General features: G+C 37.5%; 1 protein-coding gene across 1 annotated transcript; it reads right to left on the bottom strand.

The window, feature by feature from the left end:
- Positions 1-2,328: 2,328 nt before the first annotated feature.
- Positions 2,329-2,988, bottom strand: LOC132543567 (zinc finger protein 214-like). The gene has a single exon (XM_060207082.1). The coding sequence runs from the start codon at positions 2,986-2,988 to the stop codon at positions 2,329-2,331; it is 660 nt and encodes a 219-aa protein (XP_060063065.1).
- Positions 2,989-22,700: the final 19,712 nt, after the last annotated feature.

Genomic DNA, 22,700 nt, shown 5'->3' with positions numbered 1-22,700 from the left:
TGAAATACTTGGCCAATTAGATTGCAGATATAGCCATTCTGGACAATTAAGTAAAACAGTATTTTTATGTCCGTGTACCCTTGTTGTCTCAGAAAACAGATATGTGTATACCAAATCCGACTAAAACACACTTATATTTATAAACCATATTTTTTATCATTATTATATTTTCCATGTTTTGACGGAGCCCAATGTATGTTCATAAGTTTTTTTAACATTTTTTATTTTTCTGGAAAATCTCTGAACGGATTGCAAGGAAATTTTACAGCAACCTTCCATTGCCAAATGTGAACTAAATCACATAGTTCGTACCCCAAAGGGCTTGAGGGACCGGGCCAAAAATGGGTAAATTTACTATAGTTTATATAGAAAAAGCTGCACAGTCCCAAGCATGATTATTTATTTTCCATTGGGAATAGTTCAGACTTTGTTAGAATTATTTGTACAGGATGACAACTTGATGACATGATGTTGGCTGGCCTGCAAGAGCCAATGGGTAGGGCCAAAATGGTCAAATTAACTGAAATCTTCTTTTATATACTAAAATATGATAGAGTCAAATACTGTTTATGGATGGAAGGATCAAGAGGGGCTTTACAAAATTGTTAATGAAAGCAGGGTCTCACATTTCTCTCTGGGGAGGGGGCGAAGTTTACAATAGGGTATTAGGTCATCGTTATATCATGGAATTTTTACAATGATGAGTTACAACTTCGAGTAAACTCTTCTGTCACTGTACAGACATTTCTCATTTTCTCTTCTTTAGACTACACATAAATTCCAGTCGTTTCTGTTTGTGAATTTACTTACGTGACCCTTTCGGTCCCCCAGGCCTCTTGTTTCTTGATATATTTTATTAATTATTTTCTTATGAGCAGCCTTATCACTCACAGATTTTCATATTCACTTCGGTTTTAAATCCATAATAAACTTTCACAGCAAGAAACCAAGAAATTTTAGACATAAACATTCATACAGCCTTTATCTTATATTTCTTAAACTTTTTTTTTTTTGACAAAATAAATGGTAGTGAGCAGGTTTTGGGTTTTTTTTATTCCAGCTACATCAACATTAAAGTAAGTTATGCAAGATTCAAGATGCCCATCCACCTATTAGTCTGTGTTCTGAAGATTGTCCAAAGTTACATGGTAATTAACTCCCACAAATAACTTTGTATGAAACTGTCTTTTTTCCATCATCTGTCCATTAGTCCAGAGAAGGACTGTAACTGTAATTACATTGTTGTTGATGACCTCAGCATTGAGTGAAACCACAGAAAAATTAGTAGTGTAACAAAGTCTTTTTTCTTAGAAATTATACTTGTTTTCTCTGATGTCACTCTCTACCTCTTTGTTAATCCCACACTCAGCAAACTTGTTTTCTCTGATGTCACACTCTACCTCTCTGTTAATCCCACACTCAGCACACTTGTTTTCTCTGATGTCACACTCTACCTCTCAGTTAATCCCACACCCAGCACAGTTGTTTTCTCTGATGTCATGCTCTACCTCTCTGTTAACCCCACACCCAACACACTTGTTTTCTCTGATGTCACACTCTACCTCTCAGTTAATCCCACACCCAGCACAGTTGTTTTCTCTGATGTCGCCCTCTACCTATCTGTTAACCCCACACCAAGCACAGTTGTTTTCTCTGATGTCACACTCTACCTCTCTGTTAACCCCACACCCAGCACACTTGTTTTCTCTGATGTCGCCCTCTACCTATCTGTTAACCCCACGCTCAGCACACTTGTTTTCTCTGATCTCACACTCTACCTATCTGTTAATCCCACACCCAGCACAGTTGTTTTCTCTGATGTTGCCCTCTACCTATCTGTTAACCCCACACCAAGCACAGTTGTTTTCTCTGATGTCACACTCTACCTCTCTGTTAACCCCACACCAAGCACAGTTGTTTTCTCTGATGTCACACTCTACCTCTCTGTTAACCCCACACCAAGCACAGTTGTTTTCTCTGATGTCACACTCTATCTCTCTGTTAATCCCACACTCAGCGCACTTGTTTTCTCTGATTTCACATTCTACCTCTCTGTTAATCCCACACTCAGCAAACTTGTTTTTCTCTGATGTCACACTCTACCTCTCTGTTAACCCCACACCAAGCACACTTGTTTTCTCTGATGTCGCCCTCTACCTATCTGTTAACCCCACACTCAGCACACTTGTTTTTCTCTGATGTCACGCTCTACCTCTCTGTTAACCCCACACCAAGCACAGTTGTTTTTCTCTGATGTCACACTCTACCTCTCTGTTAACCCCACACCAAGCACAGTTGTTTTCTCTGATGTCACACTCTACCTCTCTGTTAACCCCACACCAAGCACAGTTGTTTTTCTCTGATGTCACACTCTACCTCTCTGTTAATCCCACACTCAGCACACTTGTTTTCTCTGATGTCACACTCTACTTCTCTGTTAATCCCACACTCAGCACACTTGTTTCCTCTGATGTCACACTCTACCTCTCTGTTAACCCCACACTCAGCACACTTGTTTTCTCTGATGTCACACTCTATCTCTCTGTTAATCCCACACTCAGCACACTTGTTTTCTCTGATGTCACACTCTACCTCTCTGTTAACCCCACACCAAGCACACTTGTTTTCTCTGATGTCACACTCTATCTCTCTGTTAATCCCACACTCAGCACACTTGTTTTCTCTGATGTCACACTCTACTTCTCTGTTAATCCCACACTCAGCACACTTGTTTTCTCTGATGTCACACTCTACCTCTCTGTTAACCCCACACCAAGCACACTTGTTTTTTCTGATGTCACACTCTACCTCTCTGTTAACCCCACACCAAGCACACTTGTTTCCTCTGATGTCACACTCTACCTCTCTGTTAACCCCACACCAAGCACACTTGTTTCTTCTGATGTCACACTCTACCTCTCTGTTAACCCCACACTCAGCACACTTGTTTTTCTCTGATGTCACACTCTTCCTCTCTGTCACGTGCATCTTCCTGTCACACTCTCTTTACCTGTCACAAAATAGTCTTGTCACATTCTTTCTGTAACCATCTCTGTTATATTCCACCTCTGTGTCACACTCATCACACACTTGCTTTTTCTCCTTAACACATTTTCCTTATCTATTACACTTTTTTCTCTTTGTTGTTCAACTTACCTGTCACACTAACCTTCCCTGTGACACTTTCCCTGTCATATTCTCCCTCTCTGTCACTCTTTTTTCCCTGTCACACTTTCCTTACCTGTCACTCAACTTACTTATCACACTCACCTTCCCCGTCACACTCTCCCTCTCTGTCACTCATCTTACCTGTCACTCTTTTTTCTTTGCCACACTTTCCTTCTCTGTCACTCAACTTATCTGTCACACTCTCTTTCTCAGTCACTTTCATCATTTTTGTCTCGCATACCTTTCCACCATACCTTCCTTGTCACATGTTCTTCTCTCACATACCTCTTTTCTGTCAGTGACCTGCCCAATGTTTAATCTATACTGACAGCTAGCCAGCATCGAGAGCAGCATAAATCTCCCTTTTTAAGGCGTGTAGAAACGGCCATGAAACTTTGATAAGTTTTGGAAGCAGGAAGCCCGGTGTCGTATAATATTAATCAATGGCCGGGAAGAGGAGCAACTACTCACGAGTTGTCGAGTTGTCGGCAAATTGTTGGATTGTAGTCATCTTGGGCTGTAGAATCGACTAATAATATCCAGGATATGTAATACCTGAAGGAATACACCTCAAGAAATCAATAGCCCGTTCTCCGGCCTTTTATTAATTACGTTTGTCAATATCTCTATAGTTCTAGCCATAGCAAGAAGGACGGAGAGGCTCTGTAATTATTTTCATACCCCCAAACACAACAACCTGATGAACATCATACATACTCCGTAGATAGATATATACTAGACGTAGCCTCTTGATTGGTTCAGACATGTGACTCATAACTCTTCGGATAAGGTCGCTGTCTGCCTCTCAGAGCAGCTCACATGGGGATTTTGGGGCCGACACCCAAAGGTATACATCCAAATCAATGTGCTCTAAATTGCCTCTCATTTGCATTTGTATATTATATTTTATTGTCAGACTAGATTTCCAGTTAACTTTTTTCCATTTTTATTTGTAAGTCATGGATCTCTAACCAAATAGCACCATAAATCTCAGCTTCATATACATATGTAATGTGCAAGTACACAAGTAACTGTGACATAAATCACAGGTATAATGTGTAAGGTAGGATATATCCTTAACTCTAACACAAATCACAGGTATAATGTGTAAGGTAGGATATATCCTTAACTCTAACACAAATCAAAGGTATAATGTGTAAGGTAGGATATATCCTTAACTCTAACACAAATCACAGGTATAATGTGTAAGGTAGGATATATCCTGAAATCTAACACAAATCACAGGTATAATGTGTAAGGTAGGATATATCCTTAACTCTAACACAAATCACAGGTATAATGTGTAAGTAGCATATCACCTTAACTCTAACACAAATCAAAGGTATAATGTGTAAGGTAGGATATATCCTTAACTCTAACACAAATCACAGGTATAATGTGTAAGGTAGGATATATCCTTAACTCTAACACAAATCACAGGTATAATGTGTAAGGTAGGATATATCCTTAACTCTAACACAAATCACAGGTATAATGTGTAAGTAGCATATCACCTTAACTCTAACACAAATCACAGGTATAATGTGTAAGGTAGGATATATCCTTAACTCTAACACAAATCACAGGTATAATGTGTAAGGTAGGATATATCCTTAACTCTAACACAAATCACAGGTATAATGTGTAAGATAACATATATCCTTAACTCTAACACAAATCACAGGTATAATGTGTAAGTAGCATATATCTTTAACTCTAACACAAATCACAGGTATAATGTGTAAGTAGCATATATCCTTAACTCTAACATAAATCACAGGTATAATGTGTAAGGTAACATATATCCTTTTCTCTAACACAAATCACAGGAATAATGTTTAAGGTCGTCCAACACATTTTCAGCTCAAATATAAATCGCAATTCTTGAACTCTGTAAGTTAGAGTATATTTTTCACTTGGCTGTTGTTTATATTGAAAACTATTTTCCATCATCTTGACATGTTAAACATATGATGAGAAAATATGTATAAAATTTTCCCTTCATAATCTCTCTCAATACAGTTAAAACTTTTCAGTTGGTTTATTTCACGTTAAGGATGTTTTGGTCAATTTCAAATGTGCCACCATTATGGATATAACGACCACCACACCGGATATAACGACCATTAGCAAGGTAAATGCTGTTGCAGCATTGTCGCATGAAACTCATAAACCAGCAGAAAACTTGAGGAGGAATGTTGTGCCATTCATCATTCAAGGCTTGGGCCAGCTTGACAGCTGATTGGGACTTTCTCTCATGTGTAGCCCAAAAGGGTCCCAAACATATTCATTTGGTGGCAAATCAGGTGATTTCGATAGCCAATTAAACACCTGCACATTATGAGATCACCTGGGTCATGTGAGCTTATGGCCTGGCGTGGTGACCGGCTGTCCATTTGGCGTCGGTCATCTGGTATCAACTTCTTCCTTTACACAACTTCTTCTCAATAAAAAATGGGGCTTCTTTCACTGATACATGTGACAGGAACATCAGTTTATTTTTACAATAAAAAGATCAAACACATGTTTGCCTTTACATTTAGATTTGCCTTTGTGTCATCAGTCTATTGCAGCACTTGTAGAAATGGACATTTCTGAACTTTTCATGTAAGTCATTTTAATTGATATCACATCTGTGTTTTTTGGGGGTTTTTTTTTCTTCTTAAATTAAGCAATTTTTCAATATAACGTGACAAAGTGTACTTAAACGTATGCTAATTTAATTATCAACAAAAAATATTTAATTCACATTTACCATACAAGTAATTAAGAAACGGATAAGACATGACTATGGAGTTGTCCATAAGACTTTATGACTGTCTTTCCTGTTGGATATATTGTATTAGAGACGTGGAGACGCGGGACATTACCTCACAGTCTATCACCCACTCGGGACCTCATCACTCCCTGAATCGGTCTTGTCAGTGCTTTAGAACAAAAAAGGAACATTCTGTAAAGAAATTAACAATAGTTACAAGTTTTTTGCTCATCTGCCCGAAGAACAAGTGAACTTATGCTGTGGCAGGGCATCTGTCATCCATCCGTAATCAACTTCTGACTTCATTAATTGACTTCTACTCATTAACCCAAAGGCCAGGAGTGCTGGGCCTGTAGCATGCTTTGATAAAGAGCTAAAAAGTTTGTTCAAATGAATGACATTGAGCCCTTTTAAGGTCAGAGGGATGAAATATTGTTGAATCTTCAAACAACAATTTCTCAATAACAAAAGACCAACGTGGGTCTATAGCATGCTGCGATGAAGGGCTACTAAGTATGTTTAAATGAATGACTTTGACTTACTTTTCGGTTTTTAGCAATAGGTCCTGGGTCTCCTCTGTAACTGCAAGGATAATTCAGGCCATTTTATACACTATTTGTTACAAATGGGAAGACCTTGAAATACTGACAGGAGGCTTCTGGTTCTAAGCAAAACCAGGAGGGAGGCCTCTGATTCTCAACCTATTTGAGGAGAGATATCTCTGGTAGTATATGAAGTATTGGAGGGAGGCCTCTGATTCTCTATCTATTTGAGGAGAGAATTCTGGTAGTATTTGAAGTATTGGAGGGAGGCCTCTGATTCTCTATCTATTTGAGGAGAGAATTCTGGTAGTATTTGAAGTATTGGAGGGAGGCCTCTGATTCTCTACCTATTTGAGGAGAGAATTCTGGTAGTATTTGAAGTATTGGAGGGAGGCCTCTGATTCTCTATCTATTTGAGGAGAGAATTCTGGTAGTATTTGAAGTATTGGAGGGAGGCCTCTGATTCTCTACCTATTTGAGGAGAGATATCTCTGGTAGTATTTGAAGTTTTGGAGGGAGGCCTCTGATTCTCTACCTAGTTTAGGAGAGAATTCTGGTAGTATTTGAAGTATTGGAGGGAGGCCTCTGATTCTCTATCTATTTGAGGAGAGAATTCTAGTAGTATTTTAAGTATTGGAGGGATACCTCTGATTCTCTACCTATTTGAGGAGAGATATCTCTGGTAGTATTTGAAGTTTTGGAGGGAGGCCTCTGATTCTCTACCTAGTTGAGGAGAGAATTCTGGTAGTATTTGAAGTATTGGAGGGAGGCCTCTGATTCTCTATCTATTTGAGGAGAGAATTCTAGTAGTATTTTAAGTATTGGAGGGATACCTCTGATTCTCTATCTATTTGAGGAGAGAGATCTCTTGTACTATTTTAAGTATTGGAGGGATACCTCTGATTCTCTATCTATTTGAGGAGAGAGATCTCTTGTACTATTTTAAGTATTGGAGGGAGGCCTCTGATTCTCTATCTATTTGAGGAGAGATATCTCTGGTAGTATATGAAGTATTGGAGGGAGGCCTCTGATTCTCTATCTATTTGAGGAGAGAATTCTGGTAGTATTTGAAGTTTTGGAGGGAGGCCTCTGATTTTCTACCTATTTGAGGAGAGAATTCTGGTAGTATTTGAAGTTTTGGAGGGAGGCCTCTGATTCTCTACCTATTTGAGGAGAGAATTCTGGTAGTATTTGAAGTTTTGGAGGGAGGCCTCTGACTCTACCTATTTGAGGAGAGAATTCTGGTAGTATTTGAAGTTTTGGAGGGAGGCCTCTGATTCTCTACCTATTTGAGGAGAGAATTCTGGTAGTATTTGAAGTATTGGAGGGATACCTCTGATTCTCTATCTATTTGAGGAGAGAGATCTCTTGTACTATTTTAAGTATTGGAGGGAGGCCTCTGATTTTAAATGAAGTAGGAAAGGAAGACTTCTCCTTGAATAAAATTAGGGAGAGGGATTTCTAGTGCTATTTAGGGGAGGCAGACCTTGGTTCTACTTGAAGTAAGGAAGGGAGACCTTTGATTCTAAACAAAGAAGGAAAATGGAGACTTCTAATTCTAATCGAAATAGAGGAGGAGTCTTTAGTTCAATAAGAGTGGTCCTATTAGTAGATAGAGGCTTGAGGACCTCTGGTCTTAAAGACAACTTTCGTGTACTCAAAGTCATCACTGACGGGGAGAAATTGTCACGGAAAATCAGTAGGAAAGCCTATAAATATTTGAGTAGGAGAGAAGAATATGATCAGTTAGATTTTATAGGCAGACTGAAATCTTTGTGGTGTATTAGACGGCAGGGTGTGGACAAACCGTGTCTGCTTCCAAGGTTTTATTCCGGCAGGAAGTGTGAAAAACGCTCCTTGTACACTGCAGAAAATCATTGATATGCAAGGAGTGTCAGGCTACACTAAGAAATTAAACAGTAGTGTGAATGTTTATACATAAACCTACCAATATACTAGCTTTTTAACAAGTGAGAGTACATGGAGAAATATCCTCACTGGCTGTAGAGGCATTTTGTCATAAGGCGTTAAAATTTCAAGGTGAAAGAAAAAATCTGTAAACAAGATAACAAAATGGGAAAACAGGACCTAACAAGAATCTAGTACACATGTCTCATGTCAAACTGGAAGCTTACTGGTTTACATTAGTCTTAGTACAGCATGATGGAAGAACTGGTGTAACAATTTAGTCTAATATCAAAATGGGAAATATAACTTGATGCATCAGTTTAGTCTAATATCAAAATGGGAAACACAACTTGGTGCATCAGTTTAGTCTAATATCAAAATGAGAAATATAACTTGATGCATCAGTTTAGTCTAATATCAAAATGGGAAACACAACTTGGTGCATCAGTTTAGTCTAATATCAAAATGAGAAATATAACTTGGTGCATCAGTTTAGTCTAATATCAAAATGGGAAATATAACTTGATGCATCAGTTTAGTCTAATATCAAAATGGGAAACACAACTTGGTGCATCAGTTTAGTCTAATATCAAAATGAGAAATATAACTTGGTGCATCAGTTTAGTCTAATATCAAAATGGGAAATATAACTTGATGCATCAGTTTAGTCTAATATCAAAATGAGAAACACAACTTATAGCATCAGTTTAGTCTAATATCAAAATGGGAAGCACAACTTGGTGCATCAGTTTAGTCTAATATCAAAATGGGAAACACAACTTGGTGCATCAGTTTAGTCTAATATTGAAACAACTTGGTGTTACACCTGCTTAATCTTAATGAGATCATATTTTCTACCCAGCCCTGCCCTCTCATCTCAGGTGTTCACTTAACCCCTGACCCTTGACCTGACATGTTGCATTACCCTGAGAATAAAGTCTCACCTGATCTGTACCTGTTACACTTGGCCCAGTGTTACCTCAGGTGTTCGCTTTACCCCTGACCCTTGACCTGACATGTTGCATTACCCTAAAGTCTCACCTGATCTGTACCTGTTACACTTGGCCCAGTGTTACCTCAGATGTTCACTTAACCCCTGACCCTTGACCTGACATGTTGCATTACCCTAAAGTCTCACCTGATCTGTACCTGTTACACTTGGCCCAGTGTTACCTTAGATCTCTTTTGCATTCAATATTGATTGACACATGGAAAAGATGCTGAGGCGTGCGTGACCGTGAGGATAGGTCGAGTTAGCGTTGTTCAAGTATGAATTGTCTGCTTGGGGCAAGGTGGACTAACATTGCCAATATCACATCAAAGCTCTCTACCTGTTGTTCATTTAAAACTCAACACACATTCAGCTCCATCAAAGGCCTACACAAGAGCAAGATTAAACATTGGATTTCTCTTGCTAAATTGTCACGACACCTACTTTTTATTTACTTTTTCAGTGAGTATATCTAGCATTCAGCCTGGGGAGACTTCAAGGATGGAGACAAAGATGGCTTATTACTTACAGAGAAGAACAAAATTAAACTGTCCCCTAGTGTAGAATGAAAACTCCTTGCCTTTCTGTCTGACTGAGAGATCTAAAAATATAGATTAATTGGGGAGGGGAAAATCTTTAATTAATCAAATGTAGATCTAATAAATAAAAATGTCAGTCAGGAACAATTTTTGAATGAGATGGGTGAATTTTTCTCATTTTTTAGTGTGTATGAATCTTTAAAATGGATGCTGGTTGCTTATAGTACGTGAGTGTTTTGATTGGCTAAAATCCTAAGGGAATCTGGTACTTCAATTTTGTATGAAGCGTATCTGATTGATCATAAATAATTAAGATATGTATCAGACAGATCATTTATATATCTTTCTTTTTTTAATATTGCTTCTGTATAAATGTATTAATTTCTTTTCGAACTTAATTGAATTGAGGGTAATTTCAGGCTGCCTGGTTTGTTCTAACAGAAATATTTCAAACTTTTATGCTTTTGTTTGCTTTTCCTTCAGGTATTTAATACAACCTGTCATGTCCCAGTAGTTTCAAACCATATAAAATTAATCTTATTTTTAACATGTAAACTGATCTACAGGGAAATCTGTACGAAACATTTTCACCGTCAGATGTGTCAATAATTCAGTATAATAGTTTATCTCAGTTGTTTTGATTGTCCAGGCACCTGATATTTATTCAAGACATTTTTCATGATGTCAAATTGAGTCTAAAATCATTCTAGATTTAAATATTGTATATAAAAATTAAATTGTAAAGTCATTTTGATATTGAAAATATGAACCAACTTTTGATTTAAACAGTACCCAATATATAGGTTTCCTTGATGTCTTTTTTGATAACATATCCAAAATAAAGAAAATTTATATCTAGTAGAACTCTTTAAATCTTTTTTCATTACCTTGTATCATTTTTATGCTTCAGCATGAATCTTAGTATATAATGAAGACATGTGATGGGAAATAGTTTTAGATTCTGTTTATCATATACATGAAATAAAGGGAAATAACACTGATTTTATCATCACTGCAAATAGTAACACCACTAATGGTAACCCCCAAAACATGTAGAAAAATTAACATATATGATATATACAATATGGATTTAACAGTAGGGCTGTCTATTAATTATGAATGTAACCAATTTACATTCATATTGGCATGAATGCTAAAAAGCTCTGTTCAATATGTAATTTCACATTTCAGATTCACATTCATTTTAAAAAAGTCTAAATATAGTTATTCCATTATATTTTATTACATTGAAGTTTCAGTATTATCAATACAGCTGTTAGTGCTGGAACAAGCGAAGATCATCTTAATGTTTGTTTCTTATGATGGTACACATTATACACCAGGCAAGACAGAAGAGTCAAAATGATGCTGATTCATTTGTGGTCATAGTATTATGAATGTTTAATTCTCTAGTGATTATTATAGAGGTTTGCTGCAAGAATGGAGAATATATATGTTTTAATTAAAACTGGCAGAAACATTTAAATCCAAAAACATCTACAAAGAACTTTAGTAAGTTTAAGATCTCCTGATTTTTTTTATCAAAGACACAGATTTCTCCAGTGTATGCTGAAAGTTTTTAAATTACATCAACTTCAGATAATTTTCAGTTCCAATATTGTAAATAGTAACCTAATGGATTAAAATCATCTCAAAATGTTGAAAAGTCTTTGTAAGTTTTGAGAAACCGGTTGTAACCCTGGCACCAAATGATATTAAATGTTGCCGGACGACATTATCAGTAAATCTAATTTTGTCCATTGGCTGCATCATAAAGAGCAGACCTGATAGGAAAATATATGGCTTTTGTTGTTCTTTTTGTACCGGTCTGAGTGGCGCTGGGCAAAGTAGTTTCTCTTGTTCGATAACATGTAAAACCTCTAAATGGGTCAACACATGGTTAACACTCGGGTACAGGCTTCAGATACAGAGGCTGGACAGGAAAATCAGTTTCTCTAATGAGATGAAAGAGATTGTTCTATTGGTGTTTAATGTGTTGTGATCGACCAATCAGAGTGAATTTTAGCAAAATAAAAGATTCTTTGTTCATCCATTGTGATTTTACTTGTAATATTCTGTTCGGGTCATTTATTTAGAATTCAGGCAATAAATATCTACCCTTATATTGTCTGCCTTTGTCAGGGTACATGTATCATTATATACTGATCTTGTAGGATATCCATCCCATTCTTCAGTGAGGTATGTATTTTCTACTTTTCTTTGAGTGTTGAGGTTAGAGTAGATCTTCACATTTCTCTTTGATACCTGAATGAGGATCCTACACAATCCCTGATGATTCCATGCTTAACCTCCCCTTATGTTTCAGGACAATACTTTTCACGCTTCACAATAAAACACAGAATCTCTGAAACACAGAGAATCTGACCCTACTTTTCCTGACAGCTTCACCCCTTCCAACATCTCCTTCGTTACATTTGATAAATATAGACCAGTAGAAGAGTCTATGTGGTCTTTCAAACATTCTCTGCCCAAACTATGATTATTTCATTAAAGGCATGGCAATGTCCATAAATAGTGCTTAAATGGCCATTGACTTCAGTTTGGATTCATTCAACTCCAGGAGATCAAGCATTGTGATGCCATCAAATAGTTTAACAGTTGTTTTGGGGTTTTTAATTTTCAGTATTATTGAGGAATGAAAAGCATCATAAAAAAAATTACCTTGAAATTAAAAATTTATAGAAGTTTTACTGTTCATTACACCTGTTAAAAACATGCATCCTTTTACTGAGAACTTTAGGTAAAACTATGAAAATCTAAACCATCAAGAAAAAAACCCACCAGACCTTTATAGTAGAATCATAAGGATCAATATTGGAGTTCCTGTCCCTCAAAGTTTGAACATCATGGGATTTATTTTGTATCCTATTAAGTCAAATTAGAACTACATCAGTATTCTTATAATCAGATGCTAAATTTCACCTATCAGGTGTCCCCTAGAACCCACCATCAGGTATCCCCTAGGCCCACCATCAGGTATCCCCTAGAGCTTACCATCAGGTATCTCCTAGAGCCCACCATCAGGTATCCCCTAGAGCTTACCATCAGGTATCTCCTAGAGCCCACCATCAGGTATCCCCTAGAGCTTACCATCAGGTGTCCCCTAGAGCTTACCATCAGGTATCTCCTAGAGCCCACCATCAGGTATCCCCTAGAACCTACCATCAGGTGTCCCCTAAGCCCACTACCAGATATCCCACAGAACCCACCATCAGGTATCCCCTAGAACCCACCATCAGGTGTCCCCTAGAACCCACCATTAGGTATCCCCTAGGCCCACCATTAGGTATCCCCTAGAACCCACCATCAGGTATCCCCTAGAACCCACAATCAGGTATCCCCTAGAACCCACCATCAGGTATCCCCTAGAGCTCATCATCACGTGTCCCCTAGAGCCCACCATCAGGTATCCCCTAGAACCCACCATCAGGTATCCCCTAGAGCCCACCATCAGGTGTCCCCTAGAACCCACCATTAGGTATCCCCTAGGCCCACCATCAGGTATCCCCTAGAACCCACCTTCAGGTATCCCCTAGAGCCTACCATCAGGTATCTCCTAGAGCCTACCATCAGGTGTCCTCTAGATCCCACCATCAGGTGTCCTCTAGAACCTACCATCAGGTGTCCCCTAGAACCTACCATCAGGTGTCCCCTAGAACCTACCATCAGGTGTCTCCTAGAGCCTACCATCAGGTGTCCTCTAGATCCCACCATCAGGTATCTCCTAGAGCCTACCATCAGGTGTCCTCTAGATCCCACCATCAGGTATCCCCTAGAACCTACCATCAGGTATCCCCTAGAACCTACCATCAGGTGTCCCCTAGAACCCACCATCAGGTGTCCCCTAGATCCCACCATCAGGTATCTCCTAGAGCCTACCATCAGGTGTCCCCTAGAACCTACCATCAGGTATCCCCTAGAACCTACCATCAGGTGTCCCCTAGAACCCACTATCAGGTGTCCCCTAGATCCCACCATCAGGTGTCTCCTAGAGCCTACCATCAGGTGTCCCCTAGATCCCACCATCAGGTGTCTCCTAGAGCCTACCATCAGGTGTCCCCTAGAGCCCAACATCAGGTGTCTCCTAGAGCCTACCATCAGGTATCCCCTAGAACCCACCATCAGGTGTCCCCTAGAACCCACCATCAGGTGTCTCCTAAAACCTACCATCAGGTATCCCCTAGAACCTACCATCAGGTGTCCCCTAGGCCCACCATCAGGTATCCCCTAGAGCTTACCATCAGGTATCTCCTAGAGCCCACCATCAGGTATCCCCTAGAGCTTACCATCAGGTATCTCCTAGAGCCACCATCAGGTATCAGGTACCATCAGGTGTCCCCTAGAGCTTACCATCAGGTATCTCCTAGAGCCCACCATCAGGTATCCCCTAGAACCTACCATCAGGTGTCCCCTAAGCCCACTACCAGATATCCCACAGAACCCACCATCAGGTATCCCCTAGAACCCACCATTAGGTGTCCCCTAGAACCCACCATTAGGTATCCCCTAGGCCCACCATTAGGTATCCCCTAGAACCCACAATCAGGTATCCCCTAGAACCCACCATCAGGTATCCCCCTAGAGCTCATCATCACGTGTCCCCTAGAGCCCACCATCAGGTATCCCCTAGAACCCACCATCAGGTATCCCCTAGAGCCCACCATCAGGTGTCCCCTAGAACCCACCATTAGGTATCCCCTAGGCCCACCATCAGGTATCCCCTAGAACCCACCATCAGGTATCCCCTAGAGCCTACCATCAGGTATCTCCTAGAGCCTACCATCAGGTGTCCTCTAGATCCCACCATCAGGTGTCCTCTAGAACCTACCATCAGGTATCCCCTAGAACCTACCATCAGGTGTCCCCTAGAACCCACCATCAGGTGTCCCCTAGATCCCACCATCAGGTATCTCCTAGAGCCTACCATCAGGTGTCCCCTAGAACCTACCATCAGGTGTCTCCTAGAGCCTACCATCAGGTGTCCCCTAGAACCCACTATCAGGTGTCCCCTAGATCCCACCATCAGGTATCTCCTAGAGCCTACCATCAGGTGTCCCCTAGATCCCACCATCAGGTATCTCCTAGAGCCTACCATCAGGTGTCCTCTAGATCCCACCATCAGGTATCCCCTAGAACCTACCATCAGGTATCCCCTAGAACCTACCATCAGGTGTCCCCTAGAACCCACTATCAGGTGTCCCCTAGATCCCACCATCAGGTATCTCCTAGAGCCTACCATCACGTGTCCTCTAGATCCCACCATCAGGTGTCCTCTAGATCCCACCATCAGGTGTCCCCTAGAACCTACCATCAGGTATCCCCTAGAACCTACCATCAGGTGTCCTCTAGATCCCACCATCAGGTATCCCCTAGAACCTACCATCAGGTATCCCCTAGAGCCTACCATCAGGTGTCCTCTAGATCCCACCATCAGGTATCGCCAAGTGGCCAAAGTATGTGATTGTAACAAGAAATTCCTTTACCTGAATTATCAATTAATGTGATAATCCTTTTTCAATGAACACATGTACTCGTCCAAAAAGGCTATTGATTTTTCTGTGAAGGACTGATGTCTTTTGATGATATTTTAGCACATTTCTTTGACATAATGGAGATATGCAAATATTTACAACATTTATAACAGATTTTGAAACACAGTTTGTGATCTAATTACAAGAAAGGGCAAAAGCCATTAGGTATTTTTTTAAAAGTTATAAACTTTCATTCAGGTCAGTAAAATGTTTTATCAACCTTGGAAGGATTTTATTTCCTCTGGTCTCTGGTGTCTGTTAATATTATTTGCCTTTGTTATTAAATCAATAGACAATATATGGGCTTGAACAAGGGGTAATGATTTTATACATCTGTACAGTCAAATAAGTATGTTTATACAAAGGATTCTCTGGAGACCAGACATTTTTGTTCTGAAATGATATGATGGCATACCAAACTTTTGATCAAGCTGAGAGTAATTGAATGGCTATCATTGGATGCCCATAGATATTTTTTTTCTATAACTGAATTAACAAATTTCTTTTGTATAGAACCTATACATTCATTTTAGGATGTGTTAATCTGTAAATAAATCTACTAACTAGGTGTGAAAGTATCTTTCTAAATGTCTCCCTGGTGAAGCAGAGCAGCCATAAGATCCAGAAGTGTCTATAATGACCACCCACTTATATACTGCTGTCCTGTATTGCATAGACTGGTCATGTGATCATTAGAGTTGTCACATGATCATTAGACTGATCACATGATCTTTAGCCTAACATTACATTAAGATGATTACCACATCAGGCGAAACCTCTCTGCCTAAGTCTATACAGAAGAAAATTAAAACACTCTCTTCTAGTTACCAGGATGAATTTCAGTGTTGACAGAAAACATTTACTACAGTCAAATTTTCAACAAATTTCTTGGGACCACGAGAAATTTTCTTTATTTCCGGCATTCATTATTTCCGGCTCAAATGTTGTACAACATGCAAATTAAAATAGCAAAACAGTTGGAGATTTTAGTTTGGTTTTTGGTTTCAAATTTTTCCTTCTCAACAAAATTCTCCTGTGTGAAGACAAACATAGAGCTTATATTCTGTACCATAACCAGCAATTAAGTAGTCATGTTAATGCATGTATTTCATGTGACCTGGTACATCATCTAATTGTTCTACCACTGCACTATGTGGCAGTCTGATGACACCAATGAAACTATACGCCCATCTTTGTCTTCTTGACCATGGTTTAATTCCTAAATCAGACACAAAAATGTCACTTGCCTGGCCACACAGGTTTTTCAGGGAGTTATCCAGTTTCATTTAATATCAAACCCCCTAGCTGCCATCTACAAGACAAAAATTACTAAGATAACATAAAATGCTTCAGAGTTCTTTGATATTTGCTGTAATGTAAAGTTTTTATATTTACACTTTATTGTCAACTGTGTCATGTGGATCAAGTAATTCGGTGACATTTATTTAGTTGTGAGGTGAGCAAAACCAAGATGTTTATTCGTAAAGTGAATGAGACACAAACAACTAGTGTTGCTACCCTGTGAAAAACAGAAAAATTAGCAAATTTCCTGGCACATCAAGAGATAACCCGCTTGTCTCTGTTTAATAATCCACTTGATACTTTTACAAATTTCTATAAGGATTTTGACCACGTTTTAATACAAAAATTTCATTTGTTTGTTTGTTTGTTTGTTGGGTAAACAGGATTGCATTGATATATGCAGATATTTCTAGTTTGTAGAAGTCACATTAGGATGTTACATACATTTATGTATCGAAAAAAGTAGAATTTCCAAATATACATAATTGATTTCAAGTTCATTATAGCCAAACTTTTTAAGTTCTAACATTATATATATATATAAGCATGTTCCCTATGAAGAATAATCAACTTTGAACTTATACAAAATTAATTAAGATACTTGAAAGATATTGACCAAGATAAAGCGATTTTCATTTTTTTTGATGGGTAATAGCTTTATATAGAAACACTTTATAATTCTCCATTTATATAACATAAAATGCTTCAGAGTTCTTTGATATTTGCAGTAATATAAAGTTTTTATATTTACACAATGTAAATCTACTTCTCAGTTGAAGTGTTGATGATGCTAGATTGATTGAAGTTACCTGTAATTGGTACTGATGGATGAACTGCACTTCGGGAGGGGGAGGGTAATATTATTCCTGTAACAGGGACTAATACATTCTGGTTTTAGCTACTAACATTTAAAGTCATGAACTGTTTATTGTACATTGGAGAAAATTTACTTTTAGGAAAAACATTTAGTTAAAATGTTACATGACTATTAAGCGTGCTTGTAGCCATATGTTGGAGGTCGCAATTTTAGATCAATTTGTGGCAGATTTTTGTACTGGGTTTTGAAAATGATATTCACACATTTTTAACAGTATCTCATGACAGCTGTTTGTGTGTGTTTTTTGTTCTAGCAATTAAAGCTCAACAAGGGTAAATTCAACAGTAGTAGAATTTTGAGTTTCTGAGATGGCCAAAAAATACAAAGAAAAAAAGCTGTTTAAAATCAACAAAAAAATGAGAGAGGATGGAGGGAAATGTTTGATGGAGAGTGGGTGTAACAAGACCTGAAAGGTGATCTTTATTATCAAAGGTCACCTTGTTATTTAGTCCATACTACTGTTAGTGTTGGAAACATACATCTACATGGAAAAAAACCATTAGATGTGTGTGTCAAAATAGTGTAGAGTTTCTGTAACCTGATTAGAAAATACAATCATTCTAAAATGTAATCAGATGGGCGTCATTGCTCCTGTGTGTACTGCTTTCTACAGTAGTCCTTCACTCTGTCTCGCTCGCAGTGAAGTCTTGTACCAGGTCTTGAAGACACATTCATGTTTTTCTGGTGTTAGCAATGTTGTCATCCATTTTCCTAAAGTGCAAGTTTGTTGCCAAGTACATGGTACTATATTGACTGAAAATTTGCACTGCAATTGTAGTATGTACATTGCATACATTTCATTACCAATATCAGAACACGTTCCTTTAAATTGAGACATTCCGGATATCTGAACACACTCCTTTAAATTAAGAATTTCTGAATATCTGCACACGTTCCTTTAAATTGAGACAATCTGAATATCTGTACACGTTCCTTTAAGTTGAGACATTCTGAATATCTGTACACGTTCCTTTAAATTGAGACATTCTAAATATCAGGACACGCTCCTTTAAATTGAGACATTCTGAATATCAGGACACGTTCCTTTAAATTGAGACATTCTGAATATCAGGACACGTTCCTTTAAATTGAGACATTCTGAATATCAGGACACGCTCCTTTAGTTTCAGAATTTCACTAGAAGTTGATTTTTAATAAAATTCTTTTACTTTCCATATCAATGTTAAAATTTTGTGTTTAACTTGATGTTGAAGCTGTTTTCTGTTTTACAAAGTAACATGTCATCAAAAGCCTCAAATTTGAAATTTTGCTTACAATGTACATATTTTTAATTGGACTTTTTATAAATTACAATGGACTTTGTCAATAACATAGACAATAGTTCAATTTTGAAATATCACCAAGTTTTCAATCAGTTTATTTTGCCAAAATGTTCATTTTGTACAACAGTTAGATTTGTTGTGTAAAAACACTTTGTCACAGCATTATTCCAATTTTGCTGTTTATTGAACTTCCATAAATCATTTGATGTTATGTTGAATTATTTCTGAAGTTTTGGACAATGGGCCTCATTTACTGGTATACATCACTTTTGTATGATGTGTTATGCTTACCTAAACTTTAATCATGATTTTCAGAGTTCTAGGTGTCTATACAAAAGAGTACTTATCTAAAAACTCAGTATCATTATTTTTACTTTGATTCTAACATGTTTCATAGTTTTAATTTTCTTATTCTCAAATTCAAGGTTGTGTTTTCTGTCAAGATTTTCATGTTTACATTTATTCAACTTCCCACGCCTACAGCCCCACAGTTTAAAATGTAGATAAACCTACATGTGTTCACTTTATTGTCAACTGTGTCATGTGGATCAAGTAATTCGGTGACATTTATTTAGTTATGAGGTGAGCAAAACCAAGATGTTTATTCGTAAAGTGAATGAGACACAAACAACTAGTGTATCTACCCTGTGAAAAACAGAAAAATTAGCAAATTTCCTGGCACATCAAGAGATAACCCACTTGTCTCTGTTTAATAATCCACTTGATACTTTTACAAATTTCTTTAAGGATTTTGACCACATTTTAATACAAAAATTTCATTTGTTTGTTTGTTTGTTTGTTGGGTAAACAGGATTGCATTGATATATGCAGATATTTCTAGTTTGTAGAAGTCACATTAGGATGTTACATACATTTATGTATCGAAAAAAGTAGAATTTCCAAATATACATAATTGATTTCAAGTTCATTATAGCCAAACTTTTTAAGTTCTAACATTTTATATATATATATAAGCATGTTCCCTATGAAGAATAATCAACTTTGAACTTATACAAAATTAATTAAGATACTTGAAAGATATTGACCAAGATAAAGCGATTTTAATTTTTTTGATGGGTAATAGCTTTATATAGAAACACTTTATAATTCTCCATTTTCCCTGTTAGAGTTCTTTGTGTCCTATGGTTTCTGTTTTGGCAGCCAATTCCTATATATGATGAGACTGGCGTCAGCGATTTGCCAAGATCATTGATTTCCCAAGTATTGTTACCTTTACAATAATGAGGAAGAAAAAATATACATAATTTTATTTAAAATAATCATTATTGTATATTTGTTTTCTGATCTGAATATTATATTCCCAGATATTTACTCTATACGGATTCAGTTTCAATCATTTAGAAAACGTATCCATAGAAAATATTTCTGATTTTTTGTATTTGTTAAGTTGACAAGGCTGTGAAGCTGGGAGACCTAGCATTCTGTAATGGATTAGTGGGAGATACTATAACTAGTGATCCTAGGGCTTCGTAAGGTGTCTTTGATAGCTCTTCTGTCCCAAAACACAATTTTACAGGGATTATAGCTAGATTTACACTTGTCAAAACGATGTAGAGATCCATGCCCCAAAGCCTCTGTTTAACTTTGGTTCTTGTACAGGAGAATTTGAACCATGCTGTTTTGTATCTGCCTGTAATGAAGTCTCCTTCGTCATTCAACATTTGGTATTTATATACCTTTGGCCTTCCAATTGGGTTCTTCATCAATTCGTATACCATAAAAACTGTTTTGTACTAACTCAGCATTTGAGAGAATTAGGCTGTGGTTTTTCTGGTGCTGATAAAATAGCCAGAAAATGTCATATTAAGTCCCTTAGGGATCAGATTCTAGCAGATCTGTAAATCCCCAAACCATTTTGGTTCCAAGATGTCCGAGACCATGTGTAGGGCTGCAGGGACAAGTACGCCATCCATATTTCAAGGGGCCCATCTTTAACCTTTATTTTTATCTTGGACCAATGTCTATATGGGTTACCATAAGGATATACCATGATCTACTGTTTCAAGGGGTGTCAGACTTTATAGGATGAGTCTAAATTGTCTTGGTCACTGGGGGCCCCTCTAGGTCAGAAAAAAAAATAGCTATTAAAAGTACAAATAAAATGGGAATAGTTTGGTATGTTGCTGAAAAGGGTCTGACACTTTACTGATCCCAACACTTCAATTATGTAGAAATCTTGAAGATTGAGTCCAAACTATGAGAATTTTCATAACTCTAAACCATGTTGTATTCAACATTCAAAATAACATTGTATGGTTTCATTAACCTACCATATTTATTAATGGTTCAAATACAAACAATCTTTAAAAAATTTATGATCTGCATTTCCTCTAATAAACCTGTGCCTGTATTTAGGGTTGTGAAAGCTCCAGTTCTGCTAGCTGATTTTTGATGAGTGGAAAACCTCTCGATAACATTGGAACTCTTCAGTAGATTCAGTGCCAAATTGGATATTACACGAAAATCACCTGATCTCCCATCATATATCATTAGGTGCCAGACTTCTTGAAACCTACGTTAACTTTTATCTACACAAAATATTTTCCACTAATTTACCATTCTTAATTTGACTTTGTGATGAAAACAGACTTGCAAATGTGAAAGATATTTCTCTTAAAAACTTAAAAATATTCTAATAGCAGTTTTTTTTAATTTGACTAGATCTTGTTGAAGCTTACAAATAGGAAAGATATCTCTTAAAAAACGTACTCTACAACTGATTTTCTATTTGTTGTCTGTGTCTAACAATTTGGCAGGGATAAAAGAAATACCCTTTCTGAGAGTAAGGCTATACACTGCTGTTGTACAGGTCTAACTTCTTCAGCAAGTAAATCTAGATGGATCTGGATCATAATTTCCTTACTTCTAAACTCTGCAACACTCAGAATTCCACGCTCCAAAGACCTTTCCCTAGTAGGTAACTTATCCAAGCAAATCCCTAAGAATTACAGGTTTTCTACATGTGGTGTTAAAGTCGAATTCTCATTTAAGTACATCTATGTAAAGGAGAGGTGGCTGTGATATTTAGGGGCTGACATCCTGACGAACTTCCAATACTTTTGCACCGCTAACACAAGGCAAGAGTTTTAGTGGGATAAGTCATTTGCCAAGAAGACATTGGGTGATTTTCTGTCTGTTCATTCTATTTCCCTTGCATTCTAATTTTAGATTTAATTAAAGGTTATGCTAGAGAACAAGATATTCACTTTCCAATCTCTGCTGAATCGTTTACGGCAAATCTAATGATTTCATTTCGCCATGGCAGCTTTTGACAATTACTTTTCAAATATTGTATGTTTCAGAGTTGAATTTGTTTGTTGTGAACTTTATCAACACCTAACCAGAATTACAGTGTAACAGTAACTACAGAAGTCATTATTATCTCATACAGGTTCAACATGTGTTCAAACACGAGTATACAAAGGAAGAAAAAAGGGGCCATTTAACACAGAAAAATTCTTTATTATCATGAACACATGAGATATGACACCCACCCCCCTTCCCCCCACCTTTCTGGTTGTCAAATCTCCTTTAAAATTTAACCTACTAAAGGGAATAAAAAATTCTAAATGAATTGGTCTTTGAAATCAAATTGGTGCGTTATAACAATTAATCTAAGGCAAGATTTCTTCATATATACTGGTGGTCATTTATAGGTAGGTGGTCTTTACAGACAAGTGACCTATACATACAAGTGGTCTTTATAGACAGGTGGTCTTAATACATAGGTGACCTGTACATACAGGTGGCCTTTACAGA

This window comes from Ylistrum balloti, unplaced genomic scaffold, assembly GCF_031769215.1.
Source record: "Ylistrum balloti isolate Yb309-2 unplaced genomic scaffold, AGI_CSIRO_Ybal_v1 Utg369758, whole genome shotgun sequence".
In the NCBI taxonomy this organism is placed as follows: Eukaryota; Metazoa; Mollusca; class Bivalvia; order Pectinida; family Pectinidae; genus Ylistrum; species Ylistrum balloti.
Note: the sequence above shows the minus strand (reverse complement) of the source record. Positions and strands in the feature narration are given on the sequence as shown.

Excerpts from the sequence above, each read along its gene's own strand:
- LOC132543567 (XM_060207082.1), bottom strand. The coding sequence starts at position 2,988 with ATGCACGTGACAGAGAGGAAGAGTGTGACATCAGAGAAAAACAAGTGT.